Source organism: Sorex fumeus, unplaced genomic scaffold (genome assembly GCF_029834395.1).
Source record: "Sorex fumeus unplaced genomic scaffold, SorFum_2.1 ptg000019l, whole genome shotgun sequence".
In the NCBI taxonomy this organism is placed as follows: domain Eukaryota; kingdom Metazoa; phylum Chordata; class Mammalia; order Eulipotyphla; family Soricidae; genus Sorex; species Sorex fumeus.
The window spans coordinates 41,353,096-41,370,176 of NW_026606076.1; the positions used below are offsets into that span (position 1 = coordinate 41,353,096).

At 59.6% G+C, this 17,081-nt stretch overlaps 1 protein-coding gene across 1 annotated transcript; it reads right to left on the minus strand.

Moving 5' to 3' along the window:
• Positions 1–792: 792 nt before the first annotated feature.
• On the minus strand, positions 793–12,966 carry CPLX2 (complexin 2). The gene is made up of 4 exons (XM_056113141.1): positions 12,714–12,966; positions 3,094–3,214; positions 2,490–2,665; positions 793–1,185 (listed from the first exon to the last, which is right to left on the minus strand). Exons 2-4 carry the CDS (start codon positions 3,122–3,124, stop codon positions 988–990), a joined length of 405 nt encoding a protein of 134 aa, XP_055969116.1. The 5' UTR covers positions 3,125–3,214; positions 12,714–12,966; the 3' UTR covers positions 793–987.
• Between the last annotated feature and the right edge of the window lie 4,115 nt (positions 12,967–17,081).

The following is a 17,081-nucleotide window of genomic DNA, read 5'->3' on the forward strand; positions in this document are numbered from 1 at the left end:
TGTGGCCAGGAAGGGTCCCCCTGGGACCGCGGGGCCTTGGAAGCACATGGACAGGGCAGGAAGAAGGAACGGGGGTGGGGGGGATGGGGGCAGTTTGGCTGTGCCGATGGAGGGAGGGTCCCATGGCACAGGCCTTCGCTGCCCAATGGCTCCAAGTTTCTTGGGGGGACGGGGGGGTTGGCTCGGGAAGCCCCTTGGCTGGGCAAGCAGGGCCTAGCCTGGCAGTGGGGCCCCTGGGCCTAAGTTGGGAGGGAGGTGGAGGGAGACTCGGGGCTGCCCTCCCCTGGGCCCCCCACCCACCTTCCCCAAATAAAGTCCAAAGAGGATCCATTTGGAGGGACTGGCTTGGCAGGAGTTATGCCTCTTTGGTGGGCGGGGGTGGGGTGCGGGTTCAGGGCTGGGTGCCAGACGGGGAGGGGAGAAGGAGATCCCCCCAGCCTCCTGCCCAGAATCCAGGCCAGGCCTTCCCTGACTCACGGGGAGCCAGGCCACCAGCACCCCGCCCTGACCTGGGGGCGAGGCCAGAGGTCAGCATGCTGGGCAGGGCTGGAATGTGCCATCGCTTTGGCTGGCTGGGGACAGCGGTCCCTCCTGGCAGTGGGGTGCATGAAGGAATGTATGGGGGTCACCACGTCATCTTACAGCTTCGGCTTCTTGGAGTGGGGAGGGGGGTTGTCAGTGCCGGGGGGGCACCGGCTTCTCCCCCCCCATCCACACCACCAGCACCCCTGCTGGGGGAAAAGCAAACTTCCCTTCTTCGGGCTGCTTGGGAAAGAGGTGGGGGCTGCAGACCCCGGGAATGCAGGGGAAGGGGTGCTGAGGAGGAGGAGCCCCTGGGAAGGGGTTGGTGGGGGGGGGCAGAGGCCAACTGATGTTTCCCCCCTTCAGAGTTGAGACAGAACTGAAGAAAGAAAGAAAAGAAACACCCCTCCCCCCGCCCCCCCCAAAAAATAATGAAGTGGCGCAGGGCTGGGGCCTGGCGGCGCATTACTTCTTGAACATGTCCTGCAGCGGGCCGGGCAGGTACTTGAGGACCGTGTCCAGGATGCTCTCGTCCTCCTCCTCCTCCTCGTCCCCGCAGCCCGCCGGGATGGCCTTCTTGGGCCGGGTCAAGCTTCCCTCGCAAGGCTGCTCCAGGGCCGCCTTCTCCTCCGCCTCCTTTTCCTCCTTCTTCTTCAGCCCATACTGGGGGTGGGGGACGGAAAGAGAAGGGGGTCACTGTCATGGGGGGGGCAGGGGGCAGGGCCCACCAAGCTCCCTTCTTTGGAAGGGACCCTGCTTGCAGTCAAAGACTCCGTGAGAGTTTAGCCTTCTGGAGACGGAACGATAGCCCAGTGGGGAGGGCACTTGCCTTGCATGTGGCCACCCCGGGTTCGACGCCCGACATCCCCTGGGGTCTCCAAAGCCCCCACTAGGGGAGAACTCTGAGCATGTAAAGAATGCTTGCTCGGGTTCACTTCTCTGCCCCTTCCAGATCCCTCTCACTACCCTCTGAGAACATACACTACGGCACTAAGTTTGAAGCCCATTTTATTATTTTTTTTTGGGGGGGTGGGCATCCCCAGCCATGCTGAGGGCTAACTCCTGGCTCTCCACTCAGGGATCACTCTTGGCAGTGCTATGGGATGCTGGGGATCAAACCTGGGTAAGACCGTTTGCGAGGCCAGTGTCCCCCCTGCCTACTGGCTGTACCGTCGCACCGGCCCCATGGAGCCCAATTTGTGACAAGCCCGGACTTAAACATCAAGGAACCTGGACGGGTCACCCTGGAGGGACCACAGTGGCATTGGACAGCAGTGGGAACTTCACTGGGAGTGATGGGGGGCAGTGCCAAGCGCTCAGGGCACTGGGGTGCTTTCCCAGCTCTCTTCCAGCTGAGGGGTCCCTAGGCTTTGGGGTGGGATGTCTCGGGAGCTAGAGCAGCCAGCGTGGGGGGGGGGGGCGACCAGGTGCATTCGCTGAATTAATTCCCAGTTCTTGTCTGGTGACACCCATTTTTCTGACGAAATTGAGGCTCGGAGAGGGTGTGAGCCCAAGGGGGTGTGCTGGGATTCAGGGGAGCCTCAGGGCCTGGATTAGTAGCCACCGGTCTTAGCTCTTTGCATTGGGAGGGCCCCATTGGGGGGGGTCTCCATATTGTTTGGTTTGGGAAGGGCTGGTGTTTGGTGTCTGGGGACTATGTCTGGTGGGGGGGGTTGGGGGTACAAGGGGGGAGAGCCAATGTACAGCGGGTGCAGGGCACTTGCCTGGCACAGGGCGACCCAAGTTTGATCACCTGCACCCCTTACGGCGCCCGAGCACTGCCAGGAGTGATCCCGGAGTGCAGAGCGAGGAGTAAGCCCTGCGTGCCCCTGGATGTAGCTCCCCCCCAAAAAAAATCCCCCCAAATAAATAAATATCCAGTAACGAGAACCTCCTGCTTGCAAAGTAGGCCCTGCAACCCGCGACGCCCTTTGGGGAGGTGGGGGGCGTGGTCGTGGTGGTCTCACCTTGTCTCGGATTTGCTGCCGGACCTTCTCGCGCTCGGCCTCCATGCGTGCGTGCTTGGCCTTGCGCTCCTCCTCCTGCTGCCGCAGTGCCTCCTGCCGCTCCTCCTCCTTCTTCTGCGCATCAGGGTCCTTCTCCTCCTCGCCCCCCAGCATCTTTCCCATGTCCTTGGTGGCCCCTATGGAGGTGAAGGGAGGGGTGGGCGGGATCAAAGCCCTGGCCCCGCCTCCTTGCTGCCCCAGGGGCGGAGACAAGGGTGTGCTGGGCGGAGCCTTGCATAGCGGGCGGAGTCTAATGCGTCGTGGGTGGGGTCCAGTGGGTGGTGGGCGGGGCTTTGTGTAGTGGGCGGAGTATAGTGTGATGGGTGGGGGCTCGTGTGTGGTGGGCGGGGCTTTGTGTGGTGGGCGGGGTTTTGTGTAGTGGGCAGAGCATAGCGTGTGATGGGTGGAGTCTTGTGTGTGCAGGGTCTCGGATTTGCTGACGGACCTTCTCGCGAGAAGGTCCCAGGGTATGCAGGGCAGAGTTCAATGCGTGGTGCACGGATTTATTGCATTGTGGGCAGGGCCTGCGTGGTGGGCGGGGCCTTGGGTCCAGCTGGACTCTCACCTCCCAGGGCCTGCTTCATAACGAAGTCCATGATTCCGGCTCTGTTAACAGTGTGGCCTCACTGGCAGCTGGATTGGCGTGCAGTGCTCCGGGAAAGCTGGCTTCAGGGTCACGTGGCAATCTGAACAGAGGAGGGGGCAGGATTCAGATGGGGGGTGGGGGTGATGGCAGCTGCTGAGGCCCAGACCCCCTCTGGCCCCTGCTGTACCGTGTCAGCCACCTCTGTGCTGGCAGGTGGAGATCAAATGCCGATAGAAAAATGCTCATCGAGGGCTCAAGTGATACTGTGGCATCCAGGGCGCTTGCCTTGCAGGTGGCTGACCCGGGTTTGATCCCCAGTACCCCATAGGGTCCCCCGAGCACCTCCAGGAGTGATTCCTGAGTGCAGAACCAGGAGTAAACCCTGAACACCACCGAGTTGTGACCAAAACCCTGCTTGCCTTGCAGGTGGCAGCAGTGGCTGCCATCCTGGTTGAAATACCTTGGGCCACTGCTAGAGGCTCTTCTGAGCACAGAGCTAAGGACTTGCCCACTGAGCATCACTGGGTGCAGAGCCCCAGCCCGCCCCCTAAAACCAAAACCAAACAAAATGTCTCATCTCAGGCGCGAGAGATGCAGGTCAGGGGCCGATCCCAGGTACACAGCGCCCTACCAGCATTGTTACTGTGCCTTCCCCCAAACCAAAAATGAGTAGAGAAAGTAAAAGAAAGTAAATCCTCGTCTGGGAGGAAGAGAAGAAGAGAGGCTAGGGGGCTGAAGTAATAGTACAGCGGGTAGGGTGTTTGCCTTGCATGCAGCCAAGCTAAGTTCAATCCCTGGCATTTCATAGGGTCCCCCGAGCACCGTCTGGAATACTTCCTGAGTGTAGAGCCAGGAGTAAGCCCTGAGCATCGCTGGGTGTGACCGCAGAAAGCTGAGAGAGAGAGAGAGAGAGAGACAGAGAGAGAGAGAGACAGAGGAAGGGAGATAGAGGGCGGGGGGAGGGAGGGAGAGAGGAGAGAGAGAGAGAGAGAGAGAGAGAGAGAGAGAGAGAGAGAGAGAGAGAGAAGGCCTGAACCCCTACCTTGACCAGAATAGATACCTGGAATGTTCCAAAGAAGCAGAAAGTTGGAGTCAAGGGGTGCAGGTGGGGTGGAGGTGAGAATTAAGCCCACGGTAATCCAAGGGCTAGACCAATAACCCACTGCCATGGGGCCTTGAGGCCTTCACCTCTTTTTTTGGGGGGTCGGTCACACCCACACCCATACCCACACCCAGTGGTGCTCAGGGATCACTCCTGGTGGGGCTCAGGACACTATGCTATGGGGTTTTGAACCTGGGTTGGCTGTGTGCAAGGCAAGCTCCCTCCCCACTGTGTTACTGGCTGGGAGGTTGGCTCCCGTCTTTACCTTCTTGCAGCTGAGAGGACAGTGCCCCAGCCCCTGGGAGTGCCAGCTGAACCCCCCCACCCCCGGTGCCTGTGGATAGGGGGTTAGCGAGCAGACCCATGGCATAAACAGACCCAGACTTATGAAATGCGCCACATGGAGAGATGAGCCCTTTCAATGTGGCGTGCATGTAAGTTGCGCCTTTTATAGCTTCCTATTGATTTCCCATTGCAGTCAGGGCCGAGGTTGGCGCCATCATTCTCGGCTGGGATCTTTCACGTCCCCACCTCGAGGCCCTGCAGGCTGTCAACTAACTCTCCTTTCCCGCTCCCTAAATCACCAGCTCTCCTCTTTTTTACAATGCCTCCCCCCTCCTCCTACTTTTATTGTATTTCTCCTTTGGCCTCCCGAGATGTTCTCCAGATACAGCCTTCACGGCCACGTCAATATATGGAGTCGATAAAAGTGGAAATGTTCATGGGCGTCTGGGGATTTGGGCTGGTTTATTTGTTTGGGGGGCCAAACCTGGTGACACTCAGGGCTGACTCTTGATTCTGTGCTCAGCGATTACTCCTGGGGGTGCTGGGGTGGGAGTGGGGGGTGTGGGACGCCAGAGATCAACCCAGGTCAGCCACAGGCAGATCAGGCAACTTTCTTGCTGTTCTCTCTCTCTCTCTCTCTCTCTCTCTCTCTCTGTTTTTGTTTATTTTTTTTGCGTTTTGGGTCACACCCAGCGATGCACAGGGATTACTCCTGGCTCATGCACTCAGGAATTACTCCTGGTAGTGCTCAGGGGACCATATGAGATGCTGGGAATCGAACCTGGGTCAGCCGTGTGCAAGGCAAACTCCCTACCCGCTGTGCTATCGCTCCAGTCGCTCCAGTCTCTCTCTCTCTCTCTCTCTCTCTCTCTCTCTCTCTCTCTCTCTCTCATATTCTCTCTGTCTCTCTCTCATATTCTCTCTGTCTCATTCTCTCTGGGCAGCCCAAGTGCTCTTTGTGGGACCAAAGACGTAGGACGGGGGCAAGGTGCTTGCCTCACAGTTTCCTTGAACACTTACAGGGCAGTCGATCAGTTGTTTGCGAGAGGGAAGAAGCAGGGCCGGGAGAAATGCCTCCCCAGCGACTTTAGCATTAGACACACTCGGGCTGAAATCCTGACTCTTAAAATTTAGTGCCTGTGACGCCCTGGGAAGGCTGCTGGCATTTATTCCGTGGCACAACCCGCATATGGGGAAGGTGACCTCGGCACATAGTCAGGTCGAGCTGGTGTCACTGACGACCTTTACTGACGTCGACTATCACGGTTCGGTTCGTTTAGGAAGTAGGTGCCCCAAAGGGACAGGATGTTCAGGCCATGGAGTGGGGTGGGAGGGGGATGAGGGTCCCCACTCTAATTAAATAGGAAGACAGCTCCCTTCCCCAGCCCCTCCAGAACCCCTCCTGGGACCCCGAGCATGGAGGGAAATGGTTGCCCTTGGGCCAGGACAGGAAGTGTAATAAAGCTGCTGATTTTCAGAATGGACCCCCGGGGGCCAGAGCGATAGCCCAGCAGGGAGGGCGCTTGCACATGGCCCACCGTGGTTTGAGCCTTAGCATCCCCTAGGATCCTCCACATACCACGAGGAGTAATTCCTGAGCACCGGGGTCTGCCCCCCTCCCCAAGTAAAAGAACAGGGTCCTGAGTCGTCCCCCTTTGTTTCCTGGTGGCCCCAGTAACTGCCAGGGGGCCGTGGGAGGGAACTGGCTCCCTACCATACAGTTTGGTCCCCGGGCACCTCGACTGGCCCTTCAGCCTCCTTCCCCTTCCCCCTGGCACCTGAGGCTTCTTTGTTCCTTTGTGTGTGTGTCCCCACCACAGCCCCCCAACCTCCCAGGGTTTCTGCAGCTTTGAATGATCTCCACCCCACAGGATCCTCAGAACCGTCCTGCTCCCTTAACTCACTTCTTCCATCTCCCCGTCACTGTCTCCACCAATACTGTTTCCTTCCAACGGCAACTTGCTTCCCAGAACTCAGACCCCAGGGGCCAGAGAGGTAGTACAGTGGACAGGGCACTTGCTTTGCACGTGGCCAACCCGGGTTCGATCCTCGGCATCCTAGAGGATCCCCTGAGAACACCAGGAGTGATCCCTGAGAGCAGAGCCAAGAGTCAGTCTTGAGCGCCGCTGGCTGTGGCCCCAAAACCAAAAACCGGAGCAGAACTCAGACCCCGACTCCTCTGACTTTTTTTTTTTTTTTTTTTTTTTTTTTGCTTTTTGGGTCACACCCAGCGATGCTCAGGGGTTACTCTGGGTTCTGCACTCAAGAGTTACTCCTGGCAGTGCACGGGGAACCCTATGGGATGCTGGGAATCGAACCCGGGTTGGCCACATGCAAGGCAAATGCCCTAACCTCTGTGCTATCACTTCATCCCCTCCTCTGACCTTTCTGGGGGGACACACGTTCTTCCGAGAGGCTATGTCCTTCAGCCCATGATACTGAACACATGGTTTTTGTGGACTTTTTCTCCTCTTTTTGGGCCACATCCGGCAGTGGTAAGGGATTTCTCCCAGCTCTTCACTCAGGAATTAATTACTCCTGGCGGTACTTGGGAGACCCTACTGGATGCCAGGGATTGAACCTGGGTTCAAAGCAAAGTGCAAAGCAAGTGCCCTCCCTGCTGACTAGTGTTTGGCCCGTCACTGAATACATCTTAGCTGGGCTTCAGGAATACCCTGTGCCACCCCCCCTGCCCCCTATGCCCCGTTCTGACATGAATTGGAAACCCACCCACCCCACTGTATCCCAGGCAGTGTGCTAAGGCACTGCTGACCAGAAAAACAAAATGGGGTTCTCCAGATTGTGTTCTGCAGTGGTGTGGAGAGGAGGCAGGTTTTGAACTGGGAATAAAAGTGTGTGTGTGTGTGTGTGTGTGTGTGTGTGTGTGTGTGTGTGTAAAGAAGCAATGAATAAGCCAAAAGAAATACTCAGGGACCTACGTGGGAGATTCTCAAAGGTCCAGAGCACATCAGGCCCTGAGTTTGATCCCCAGCACTGCATGGTTCCCTACCCCCCCCCCCCCCGCCCTCAGCACTGTTGGGTGTGGCTGGAACCCCACCCATACACACACACACACACACAATTCTCTCTCTCTCTCTCTCTCTCCCCCCCCCCCCCCCCCGCCCCTCCTGTGTCCTAACATTGAACCTGTCAGCTCAGTGGGCCAGAAGTGGCTTCCAGGACTCCTGAGAACTGCTAAGGAGGTATCTCCCACCCACTCCCCCTGCTAAAAAAAGGAAATAGTCCACCTTTCCTCTTGCTCCCTTTACACACACACACACACACACACACACACACACACACACACACCCCTTTCAGATGTCCTGAAAGGCCACTCCAGCCCCACGTGCCAGCTCTCCCACCAGAACATCTGTCTGTTTGGGTGGTATTTAGGGCTTACTCCTGGCTCTGCGCTCAGGGATTATTCCTGCCGGCCCAGCAGAGATCAAAGAACCTTACGGTGGTGCCAGGGATCAGACCTGGGTTGATCTCATGCAAGGAAAAGTGACTTCTGCTATACTATCTCTTTAGGCCCTTCCTTCCTTCCTTCCTTCCTTCCTTCCTTCCTTCCTTCCTTCCAAAGGTTTTTGATTTTGGACCATGTCCAGTGGTGCTCAGGGCTTCCTCCTGGCTCTGCACTCAGGGATCACTCCTGGTGGGGTTCCGGGAACCCTGTGGGGTGCTGGGTATTGAACTTGGGTCAGGCATATGTACGACAGGCACCCTCCCTGTCGTCCCGTTGCTCATGCACAGATCAGTGATTTCTGGGTCACCAGAACCTCTTAACTCAGGTCTTGAGGCATCCCCTGTGTTCTTGGCCTTCCCTTTAACCCGGTGACACCTCCGTTCCTTCCTGGGGTGCAGAGGAAGACTGTGGAGCTCTGGGAACTGACCTGAAAGGAGGAGGGACATTGGGGAGCTAGGTGGTACTGACCAACCCCCCCCCATACCCACCCCAGCCCAGTCTTGGGCGTGCGAGCAGTCGGATGAATGAGAGATGGCCTCTGCAGGGTGCTCAGACTGTGGGGGGCTGTGACTGATGCCAGCTAGTGTGGGCTCCTAGAGCAGCACCCCCCCCATGTCTTCCCCTCCTTCCTGCCACGGGCCCATTCTGCAGCACCTCCTGCTCCACCCCTGAACCCCCTTCCTCACACCTGTCCTCCCCTTTCTGAGCTTCTCCCTCCTCAGTTCTTTCCCCAGGAGACCACACACACACACACACACACACACACACACACACACACACACACGCATGCACGCGCACATATACTTGGTTCCCATCCCTTCTACTCCTCACTAACTCTCCAGTCCTTGGGCTTCCTGGGAGAGCTGAGATCCCTCTCTGCTCAGCTCAGGATGTTTTTACTGCACTGCAGCATGACACCTCCACATCAGCCCCCCCAGGATCCCCCCTTTCTGGAATCTTCTCCTGAATTCTGTAACACAGCTCTCTTGTGCTTGTACCCAGCCCCAAGCTGCTTCAACCACGGGTCATCTCTCTGTCTCTGTGTCTCTGTCTGTCTCTGCCCTGGCTCTTCGTGCCCATCTGAGCAATCTTTTCCCTTCCCCTTTGCTTCAGTCCCTTCCTTTCTCCACCCACGTTGGGGTCACATTGACCACCTCCCACCCCGTGGCATAGTACACTGTCTCGCTGTCCCCACCCAGATGGACACACTTTAATTCTCTGCCCCCAAACTGCCTCATGATTAATCTCAAACGCAGTCATTTTGGGGGGAGCGAGAGTACAACAGGTAAGGTGCTGGCCTTGCACGCGACCCACCCGGATTCGACCCCCGACACCACCCATAGGGTCCCCCGCACTCCTCCAAGGAGTGATCCCTGAGTGCAGAGCCAAGAGGACCCCCTGAGCACAACCGGCTGTGCCCCACCCCCAAAATCAAGATTTAGTCATTTTGAAGGTACCAGGGATCGAACCTGCATCCCCCACCCTCCATCTCCCGGCACTGAAAGCTCCATCTTCCCCACACCCCCCCCGACCCCCTCCCCCTCCACCAGGCTCCCTGCGTGGAAACCTCCACAGCGTGCAGCCGCCTCACCCACCCCTCCTTCCATTCCTGCCTAAAAATCTAGAATGTTCCCCCCTCCCCGCACCTCCCCCTCCGGTCCCTGGTCGCTGTCCCTAGAGGGAGCTGTCCTCGGAGACAGTACTCCTGCAAGTTTGGGGAGGGGGGTATTGAGGGAGAAGCTGGGGGGCAGACATCACCTCCCTCCCCCCTCCCGGTGCCTCTTCTCCTGCAGCTGCTGAAGGCCGTGAGGTGCTGAGTTGGTGCATCCCCCTGGCTCCCCGCACCGCACCCCTGCCCGCACCCACACCCACACCCGCACCCGCACCCGCACCCGCACCTCCCTCCTCCACGTGGCCGCTGTCTGGTTAATCTCCCAAAGAGACGATTTGCTACCGTGTACAGAGCCTGGAACAGCTCCCCACGGCCTTGTTCAACACACGAGTCCTCCAGACGACCTTCGTGCCCCCCCAGCACAACCCTGCACCTGGGGCTGGGTTGGAGCCGCAGCACCACTGTGGGTTTGGGTTCGAGGTGGGGGGGACTCAGCCTGTGACTTCATTTTTTTTTTTTTTTCCCAATTTGGGCCTCATCCGGGAAACAGAGGCATGGCACGGCGCCGCCCAGGGGGATGTGGTGGATATTCCATTAAGCTCCTGCAGGACTGGGCAGAGATGCCTCCAAGGGCTGGCATGCACATCTGCTAGACCCCAGATCCTAGATTCCATCCCCGGACTTGCAGGGTCTCCCTGATCCCTGCTGACTGACAGCAGACCACCCCCAAACACAACCGCAAAGGGGCCCAGAGCAACAGAGCAGCGGGGAGGGTTGCAGTTCAATCCTCGGCATCCCATAGAGTCCCCTCCAGCCCCGCCAGGAGTGTTCCCTGAGCACAGAGCTAGGAGTTAGCCCTGAGCCCTGCTGCGTGTAGTCCCCAAAATAAAAAGAAAAAAAAAACCCACATAAATAAATAAATAAATAAATAAATGAATGAGCTCTCGAAGTGCGCATCCCAAGGTTTGGTAAGGACTGGGCGTTTGAGGCTCATTGGCGGTGGTCCTTGCTGAGCTGAGCTGAAGCTCTGGTCGCAGAGCGGGTGTCTGTTCCGCCTTTGGTTGTCAAAGGCTCTGTTCTAGCATTAATCGTACCGGGGAAATTTCTCCCGGGAAACGCGGTGCGTTTGAGTCTCCAGGCCCCCCTCCCCCTCCCCCTTCTTCCCGTAGCCCTGTTCTGGGCCCGCAGTGCCTGTTCTCTGGCCAACTGCGTCCCCTCAGGGTCTCTCTGGACGCTGCGGAGGCCCCTCGGACTCATTTTTTTCTCTGAGCCCGGCGTGTGTGCTCTCCCCGGGTCCCTGCGGCATTTGCATGTTGCCGGGGCGTCCGCCCGCCGGGGACGGGAGAGGGGAGCCGTCCAAAGTGTGCTCCGGCACGCCTCGCCGGGCCGGGAGTGAGGCTGCGCGAGCGCGTGTGCGTGTGCGCGCGTGCTGGTGTATGCGTGTGCGTGTGTGTGCGTGTATGTGTGCGCGCGCGCGCGCGCGTGTGTGTGTATGTGAGTGTGAGATGTGTGCGGGCCCTTTGGCCCGCTCTGCCGGTAGGTGCGCGGAGGTCCTGCAGCTTTGCGGACCCTGGAGGGACACGGCCGGACCACCAGGGGGCGCTCCTCGCGCTGCTGCGGGAAGCCTTGATGTGTGTCCCTGGGCAGGAAGGATGGGGTTGGGGTTGGTGGTCTTGATGTTGGAGGTGACGGGGGTCCAGGGGAGGGGGGAGGGGCTGGGACATGGGAGGGGGACCGAGATAGGACGGGGGAAGGGCGTTGTTGCTGCGCCCGTTTACTGTGCGTCCAGCGAGCCGGGGACCCCATTGTGCATTTTTGGGGCCCCCTCCCTTCCCTCAACCCCTTCCTAGCCTGAAAGCTACCGAGGAAGCGTCTTCTCCGGCTTGGTTGTCTGAACCCCAGGGAGGTTTCCGGGCCGGGCCGCCATCTGACAGGCCAATTCGGGCACCTGCAGTATTTGTCCTTGTGTGTTTTTTTTTCTTTTTCCCCTTCTGACTCCCACTCCGGCTTTTTCTTTTTTCTTCTTCTCCTACTCCCCTCACCTCCCCAACTCCTGATCATCCACTTGCTCTTTCTTTTTCTTTCTTTCTTTTTCATTTTTGCTCATGGCTTTGGGTCCCTGCCCCTCACCTCCCACCCCCTGGAAGGGAGGGCTTGGGAGGGGAGATGAAGGGCCAGAGCTGTTGGGGATAGGGAAGGGAACCCGGTTTGCAGAACCGCAGAAAAACGGGAAAGACAAGGAGGGGGCTTCTCACTTCCCCTTTCAGCAGAGCAGGCGCCCTTGGCCCCCGGTGCCCACTGCACCCCCCGTCAGCGCGGCCCTGGACTTCCCAGCCTGGTCCCTCCCAAAGCTCCCCCCACCCCCAACACGCATCCCTCCAACCTGAGCCCCGATCTCAAACTTTGCTGGGGGAGGGGGGTCCGGGAGACGGGCACGGTTCACCGGGGCTCTGTGAGAACAGATTGTCCCGTTGCCCGCGCGCACCCCAACAGTCGACATTTGGGGTTCTCCCCTCCACCTTGGGTCTGTCGGCCCTCCTCCTCCTCCTCCTCTCGCCGCCTCCCGCGGAACCACTCGGGGAGCACAAACTGTACCCCTCCTCGGGGGCGGCTCTCTCCTACCCACTCCACGCCAGGAGCGCCCCTCACCCCCGCCCCCACCCCCAGCTCAGCCCGGCCGCCCTCTGCCCCCTGGCCGCCCTCTGCCCCCTGCGAGCTGCAAGTTGTTCTCTGGATTGACTTGAGTCTCCCGCCGCCCGTCCTCCGCGGGGGGCCCCCCCGTCCTGCGCCGGGGAAGCTGGGCTTGTCTCGGGCTCCTGGCCGGGGCCGGAGAGGGGAGAGGGGGACCCCCGGGCCGGCGCGGCGCCCCCCCAACCCCCGCTCCGGCGCGCGCGACTGTTCCCCCCACCCAGCGGGGAGCTGTCCTTTCAACACCACGGCGAGCGCGCCCGCCCGCCCGGCCCGGGCTGGGGCACTGCACCACCCCCCGTCCCCTGCACCCCACAACCCCCTCCCCACAAGCTCCAGCCATGCCCCCCCGGCTTCCCGGGACCGCCCCGCGTCCTCAGGGCCGGAGCCGGGACCCTGTTGCCCGCGGCTCGGCCCCGCCCTCCCGGCCCGCGGCCAGCACCGACCTGGCGCTCCGGGTCCGGCCCGCTGCAGGCTCCGCGCGGCTGGCGAGGCGGCTCCCGGGCTCTGAGCTCGCTGCTGCCGCCAGCGCCGCGTGCAACTCCGCGGGGCGAGCTGGGGCCCCGGCTGTGCGGGAGGCGCCCTCCAATCCCGCCCCTCTGCCAGGCCCTGACGCGCTCCTGCTCCCCTTCCAGATGGGAAATTCAAATCTCTCTCTCTCTCTCTCTCTCTCTCTCTCTCTCTCTCTCTCTCTCTCTCTCTCTCTCTCTCTCCCCCCATTCTCTCTTCCTCCTTCCCCTCCTGCCCACCTCTCCCCCTTCCTCCCTTTCCCTTCTCCCCTGCCCGCCTCTCCCCAGCCTCCTTCCCCCTGTCTCTTCTCCCTAATTCTCCTTCTCCTCCCTTTCTTTTCTCTCTCCCACCCCTCCAGCCCTTTCTCCCAGCTGCATTTTGCAGCTCGTAAGAACCCAACATTGCAGCTTCTGCAGAAGTGCCCCTGGGCAGGACAGGGCAGGGTAGGGCGGGGCAGTGCTGGGCAAGGTAGGGAGAAGATTGGGGGGAGGGGTCCTTGACAGCTTTAACCACCCCCTCCCCACTCCCACCACAAGGTTCAAAGCTCACCAGTTCAGAAGAGCCCCTTCTGGGGGCTGGAGAGACAGGACAGAGGGGAGGACCTTACGATCCCCGGCATCCCGCTGGGTTCCCCAAGCCCCGCCAGGAGTGATCCCTGAGCACAGAGCCAGGAGTCAGCCCTGAGCACCGCAAAAGTCTCCTTTTGAGAATTCCCTCTGCACTCAGTGGGTCTTGGTTCTCTTCCCTGTCCCCCTGCACCCCTGTTCCTCCCCACTCCCAGCCCAGGGCGAGTTCTCCTTTCTTTAGGTCCTTGCCTTTGGGGAGCTCTTCAGTGACAGGAACTGGACCGGCAGCCCCTGCAGCCTCGAGCCTCTCCCTGGGAAATCTCCCGACTGCAGTACAGAGCCCCCCCCACACACACACACCATAATTGGGAGAGACATGGATAGTCCCCCAGCTCCCTCCAGCTCTTATGAAAATCAGCCAACTTGATTCTGGAAAGACATTTCCTTCTCGGGACAGGGAGGTGAGAAAGGGGAGCCCCACTGGGGGCCTGTCTGCTCCCACCCCCAGCCTTTCTTCCTCCTCCTCCTCCTCCTCCTCCTCCTCCTCCTCGTCCCATCCTCCTTCCTCCCTCCATCCTTCTCTCCTCACCATCCTCTCCATTCTGCCTGCCACCTTTGGGTTCCAGGAACTGGAGTGATAGCCCAGCGGGCAGGGGCTGGCCCTGGTTCGATTCCCGTCATCCCACAGGGTCCCCTGAACCTCGCTGGGAGTAAATCCCTGAGTGCAGAGCCAGGAGGAAGCCCTGAGCACCGCCGGCTGTGCCCCCACCCCAAATCCCACCCACCTTTGGGTTCCAGAAGGCCTTCTCCTGGGGCTGGAGCAGTAACACAGCGGGCAGGGCATTTGCCTTGCACATAGCTGACCCGGGTTCGAGTCCCAGCATCCCAGAGGGGCCCCTGAGCACGGCCAGGGGTGATTCCTGAGTGCAGAGCCAGGAGTAACCCTTGTGCATCACCGAGTGTGACCCAAAAAGCAAAAACAAACAAACAAAAAAGCAGAAGGCCTTCTTCCCTCCAGCCCAAAAGACTTCGGAGGAAAGAGGCCTTGCCCCAGCGACAATGGGCAGCTCCGTGGCCTGGTGGCGCGGGCGTGCCCGGCTCAGCCAGGATGGAGAGGGAGAGGACTGCAGCTTCTGGATGGGGTTGGTCTCCTCCCCGGTCTGGGAGCTGCCAGGGAGAGCTGTGGGGGTTTCCCCAGGCCGGGAGCTGGGAGAGAAAAGAGCGGTTTTGCTCCAAGGAGGCAGTGATGCGTGTGTTGGGGGCGGGGGGAGACTTTTCCATGTAGCTCCGCAGCTGAGGCCTCTGACTCGGGGTGGGAGTCCTCGAAGGCCATGGGCGGCCACACCCTCCTGACTGGAGTTGCTTGGGGAAGCCCATCTCTGGACTGGGGGCTCGGGTGAGGAAGCCCCTTCCTGCCTACACGGGAGCCCTCACTGACTCTTCCTTTGGCACTTTTCTTCCCTTTCCCAACCGGGATGCTCGCAGTGGGGGTGGGGCGCGAGGGGGGGGTCAGGGGGGTTTGATTAGAACGACTCAGCCTGGCCCCTTCTGCCCAGTGGGGGCGGTGGTGGGGGGGAGGGTGTGTTTCTGGGCTGGAAGATGAAAGGGCCATTGTCCCGTCATCCTAAGACCCAGGGAAAGGCCATCTCCTCTGTCTCCTTCTTCCTCCTTTCTGCTGGGGCTTCTTCTACAACCACGGTGCCGTGAATGGCACCCGGCTGGCAACATGCTCGGTACAGTTGATTTTTTTCCACAGCCGGCATTGCCTGGGATGTGGACGTTGACCAAGCTGGGCTGCAGAATCCAATCCAGTCTCCAGAAGCCCCGGGACTGAGTTGCCAGGTGTGTGTGTGTGTGTGTGTGTGTGTGTTTGTAGGATGAGGAGGGTGTAGATCGGCTTGAATGTGGTCCGAAGGGCAGGGAGAAGGGCCCCAGCACAGGCAACGGAAGATGGAGGGTTGAGGGCACTCCATCGGAAGGAGAGAGCATGGGAGAGGTTCGCCTTGGAAGACTTGGCCATTCTCCATGGTGCCGGGCCAAGAAATGATTGGTGGGTGGCTACAGAGTCCGTGCAAGAGAAGTGACTAACTACTCTTTATAATTTTTCCTATTCCTTAGGCCACACCTGGGCATGCTCAGGGCTGATTCTTGGCTCTGTGCTCAGAGATCACGCCTGGCAGGACTTGGGGGACCCAATGGGGTTCCATAGATTAAACCCGGGCCAGCTGCATGCAAGGCAAACACCCTCTCCACTATGCTATAACTCCGGACCCCTCGTTACTCTTTAAAGGAGCTGAAGGGAGAATGAATGAAGGCAACACCGGGCAAAGGGGGATGGGGTGGGGGGTGGGGAGTGGGATCAGGGGAATTTGCGGGACGCAGACAGAAGCATGAAGAGAAGCCTGAGTGATGACAACCCTTAGGGTCCTCCAAGCCAGGAGTGATCCCTGAGCACAGACCAGGAGAAGGCCCTGAGCACTAATGCCAGATGTGGTGGCCCCCCTCCCCCCAAAAAAAAACTAAACTTGAAAGGAATCAAGACCCGCCACCCTAAGGGGGGTTGGCGCTGTCCAGTGGCCGCCAGCGTTGAACCGCTTGGCCTGGCCAGTTTCCCGTCTCCGGAAGTCGAGCAGCTGGACGGCCAGGACCAGCCGAAGCCCCCTTTGAACCCGGGCTCTGGCGAGTCTATAAAAATCCCACACGAGCTGCTCTATGAATCATGTCTGGGGACGCAAAGGACAGCTCAATTATGTTGCGGCGGCTTCCTCCTGTTGAGTGATGAGGGGTCCGTCATGGTGCTGAAGCCATCCAGGCTTCCTGGGGAAGGAGAGGGAGAGGCAGACGGGGCAGGGGGAGATGGGGAGGGGGAGACGGGGCAGGGCGACACAGGCTTCCCGACCACCTGGCCAGCCTGCATGTGCTTCCTGGGGGTCCTGGTGGCAGGGGCGGCAAACTCATGCAAATACTACAAGCATTTCTTTTTTTTCTTTTCTTTGGGGTGGGCGGCCTTGGTTTGGGGGCCACACCCAGCTGTGCTCAGGGCTTACTCCTGGCTCTATGCTCGGGGATCACTCCTGGCTTAGGGGACAATATGGGATGCCAGGGATCGAACCCAGCTTGGCCGTATACTAAGTAAATGCCCTCCCCGCTGTGTTATCACTCCTACCCAGCAGCATTTGCTGTCCCCCTCCTCCCACCCCGGGGCCCCTGCCCTGCCCCTCTGGGGCCACACCCCTCAGTGCAGGGGCTGTTTCTGTCCTCAGGGGTGACCCTTGGCCGTGCTCGTGGAACTCTCTCTGTGCTGCGGGGGATTCAAAGGGGCTTGGAGGGATGGAAGACCTTACAACCCCAGACTCCCCAAAATCTATTTACTTCATTTGTAGCATGCTGTGTGTGCGTGTGTGCATGCGTGTGTGTGTGTGTGTGTGTGTGTGTGTGTGTGTGTGTGTGTGTAGGGATTACACACAGCAGTGCCTGGAATCAAACTGGAGCCTCCAGAAAGCTAAGCGCTCATTCCAGCTTCTTGAGCGATGACCCCACAGACACGTTTCTTAGTGATTTCTTTCCGGGGGAGGACAGTACACCCCGCAATACTCAGAGCTGGCTCTTGGCTCCACACTCAGGGATCACTCAGGCGGGGTCTCGGGGGACCCTGTGGGGTGCAGAGAATGAAACGGGGGTCGGGCATGCGTGCAAGGAACTCGCCCTGCCCCTCTGCTCAGGCCTTGCTCAGGCCTG

What these genes read in the sequence shown, in the direction of transcription:
- CPLX2 (XM_056113141.1), bottom strand. Translation starts at nt 3,124, where the DNA reads ATGGACTTCGTTATGAAGCAGGCCCTGGGAG. An exon ending in TATGAAGCAGGCCCTGGGAG is followed by an intron (nt 2,666 to 3,093) that starts GTGAGAGTCCAG and finishes TCACCTCCATAG; the next exon opens with GGGCCACCAAGGACATGGGA. An exon ending in GGCAGCAAATCCGAGACAAG is followed by an intron (nt 1,186 to 2,489) that starts GTGAGACCACCA and finishes CCCCACCCCCAG; the next exon opens with TATGGGCTGAAGAAGAAGGA.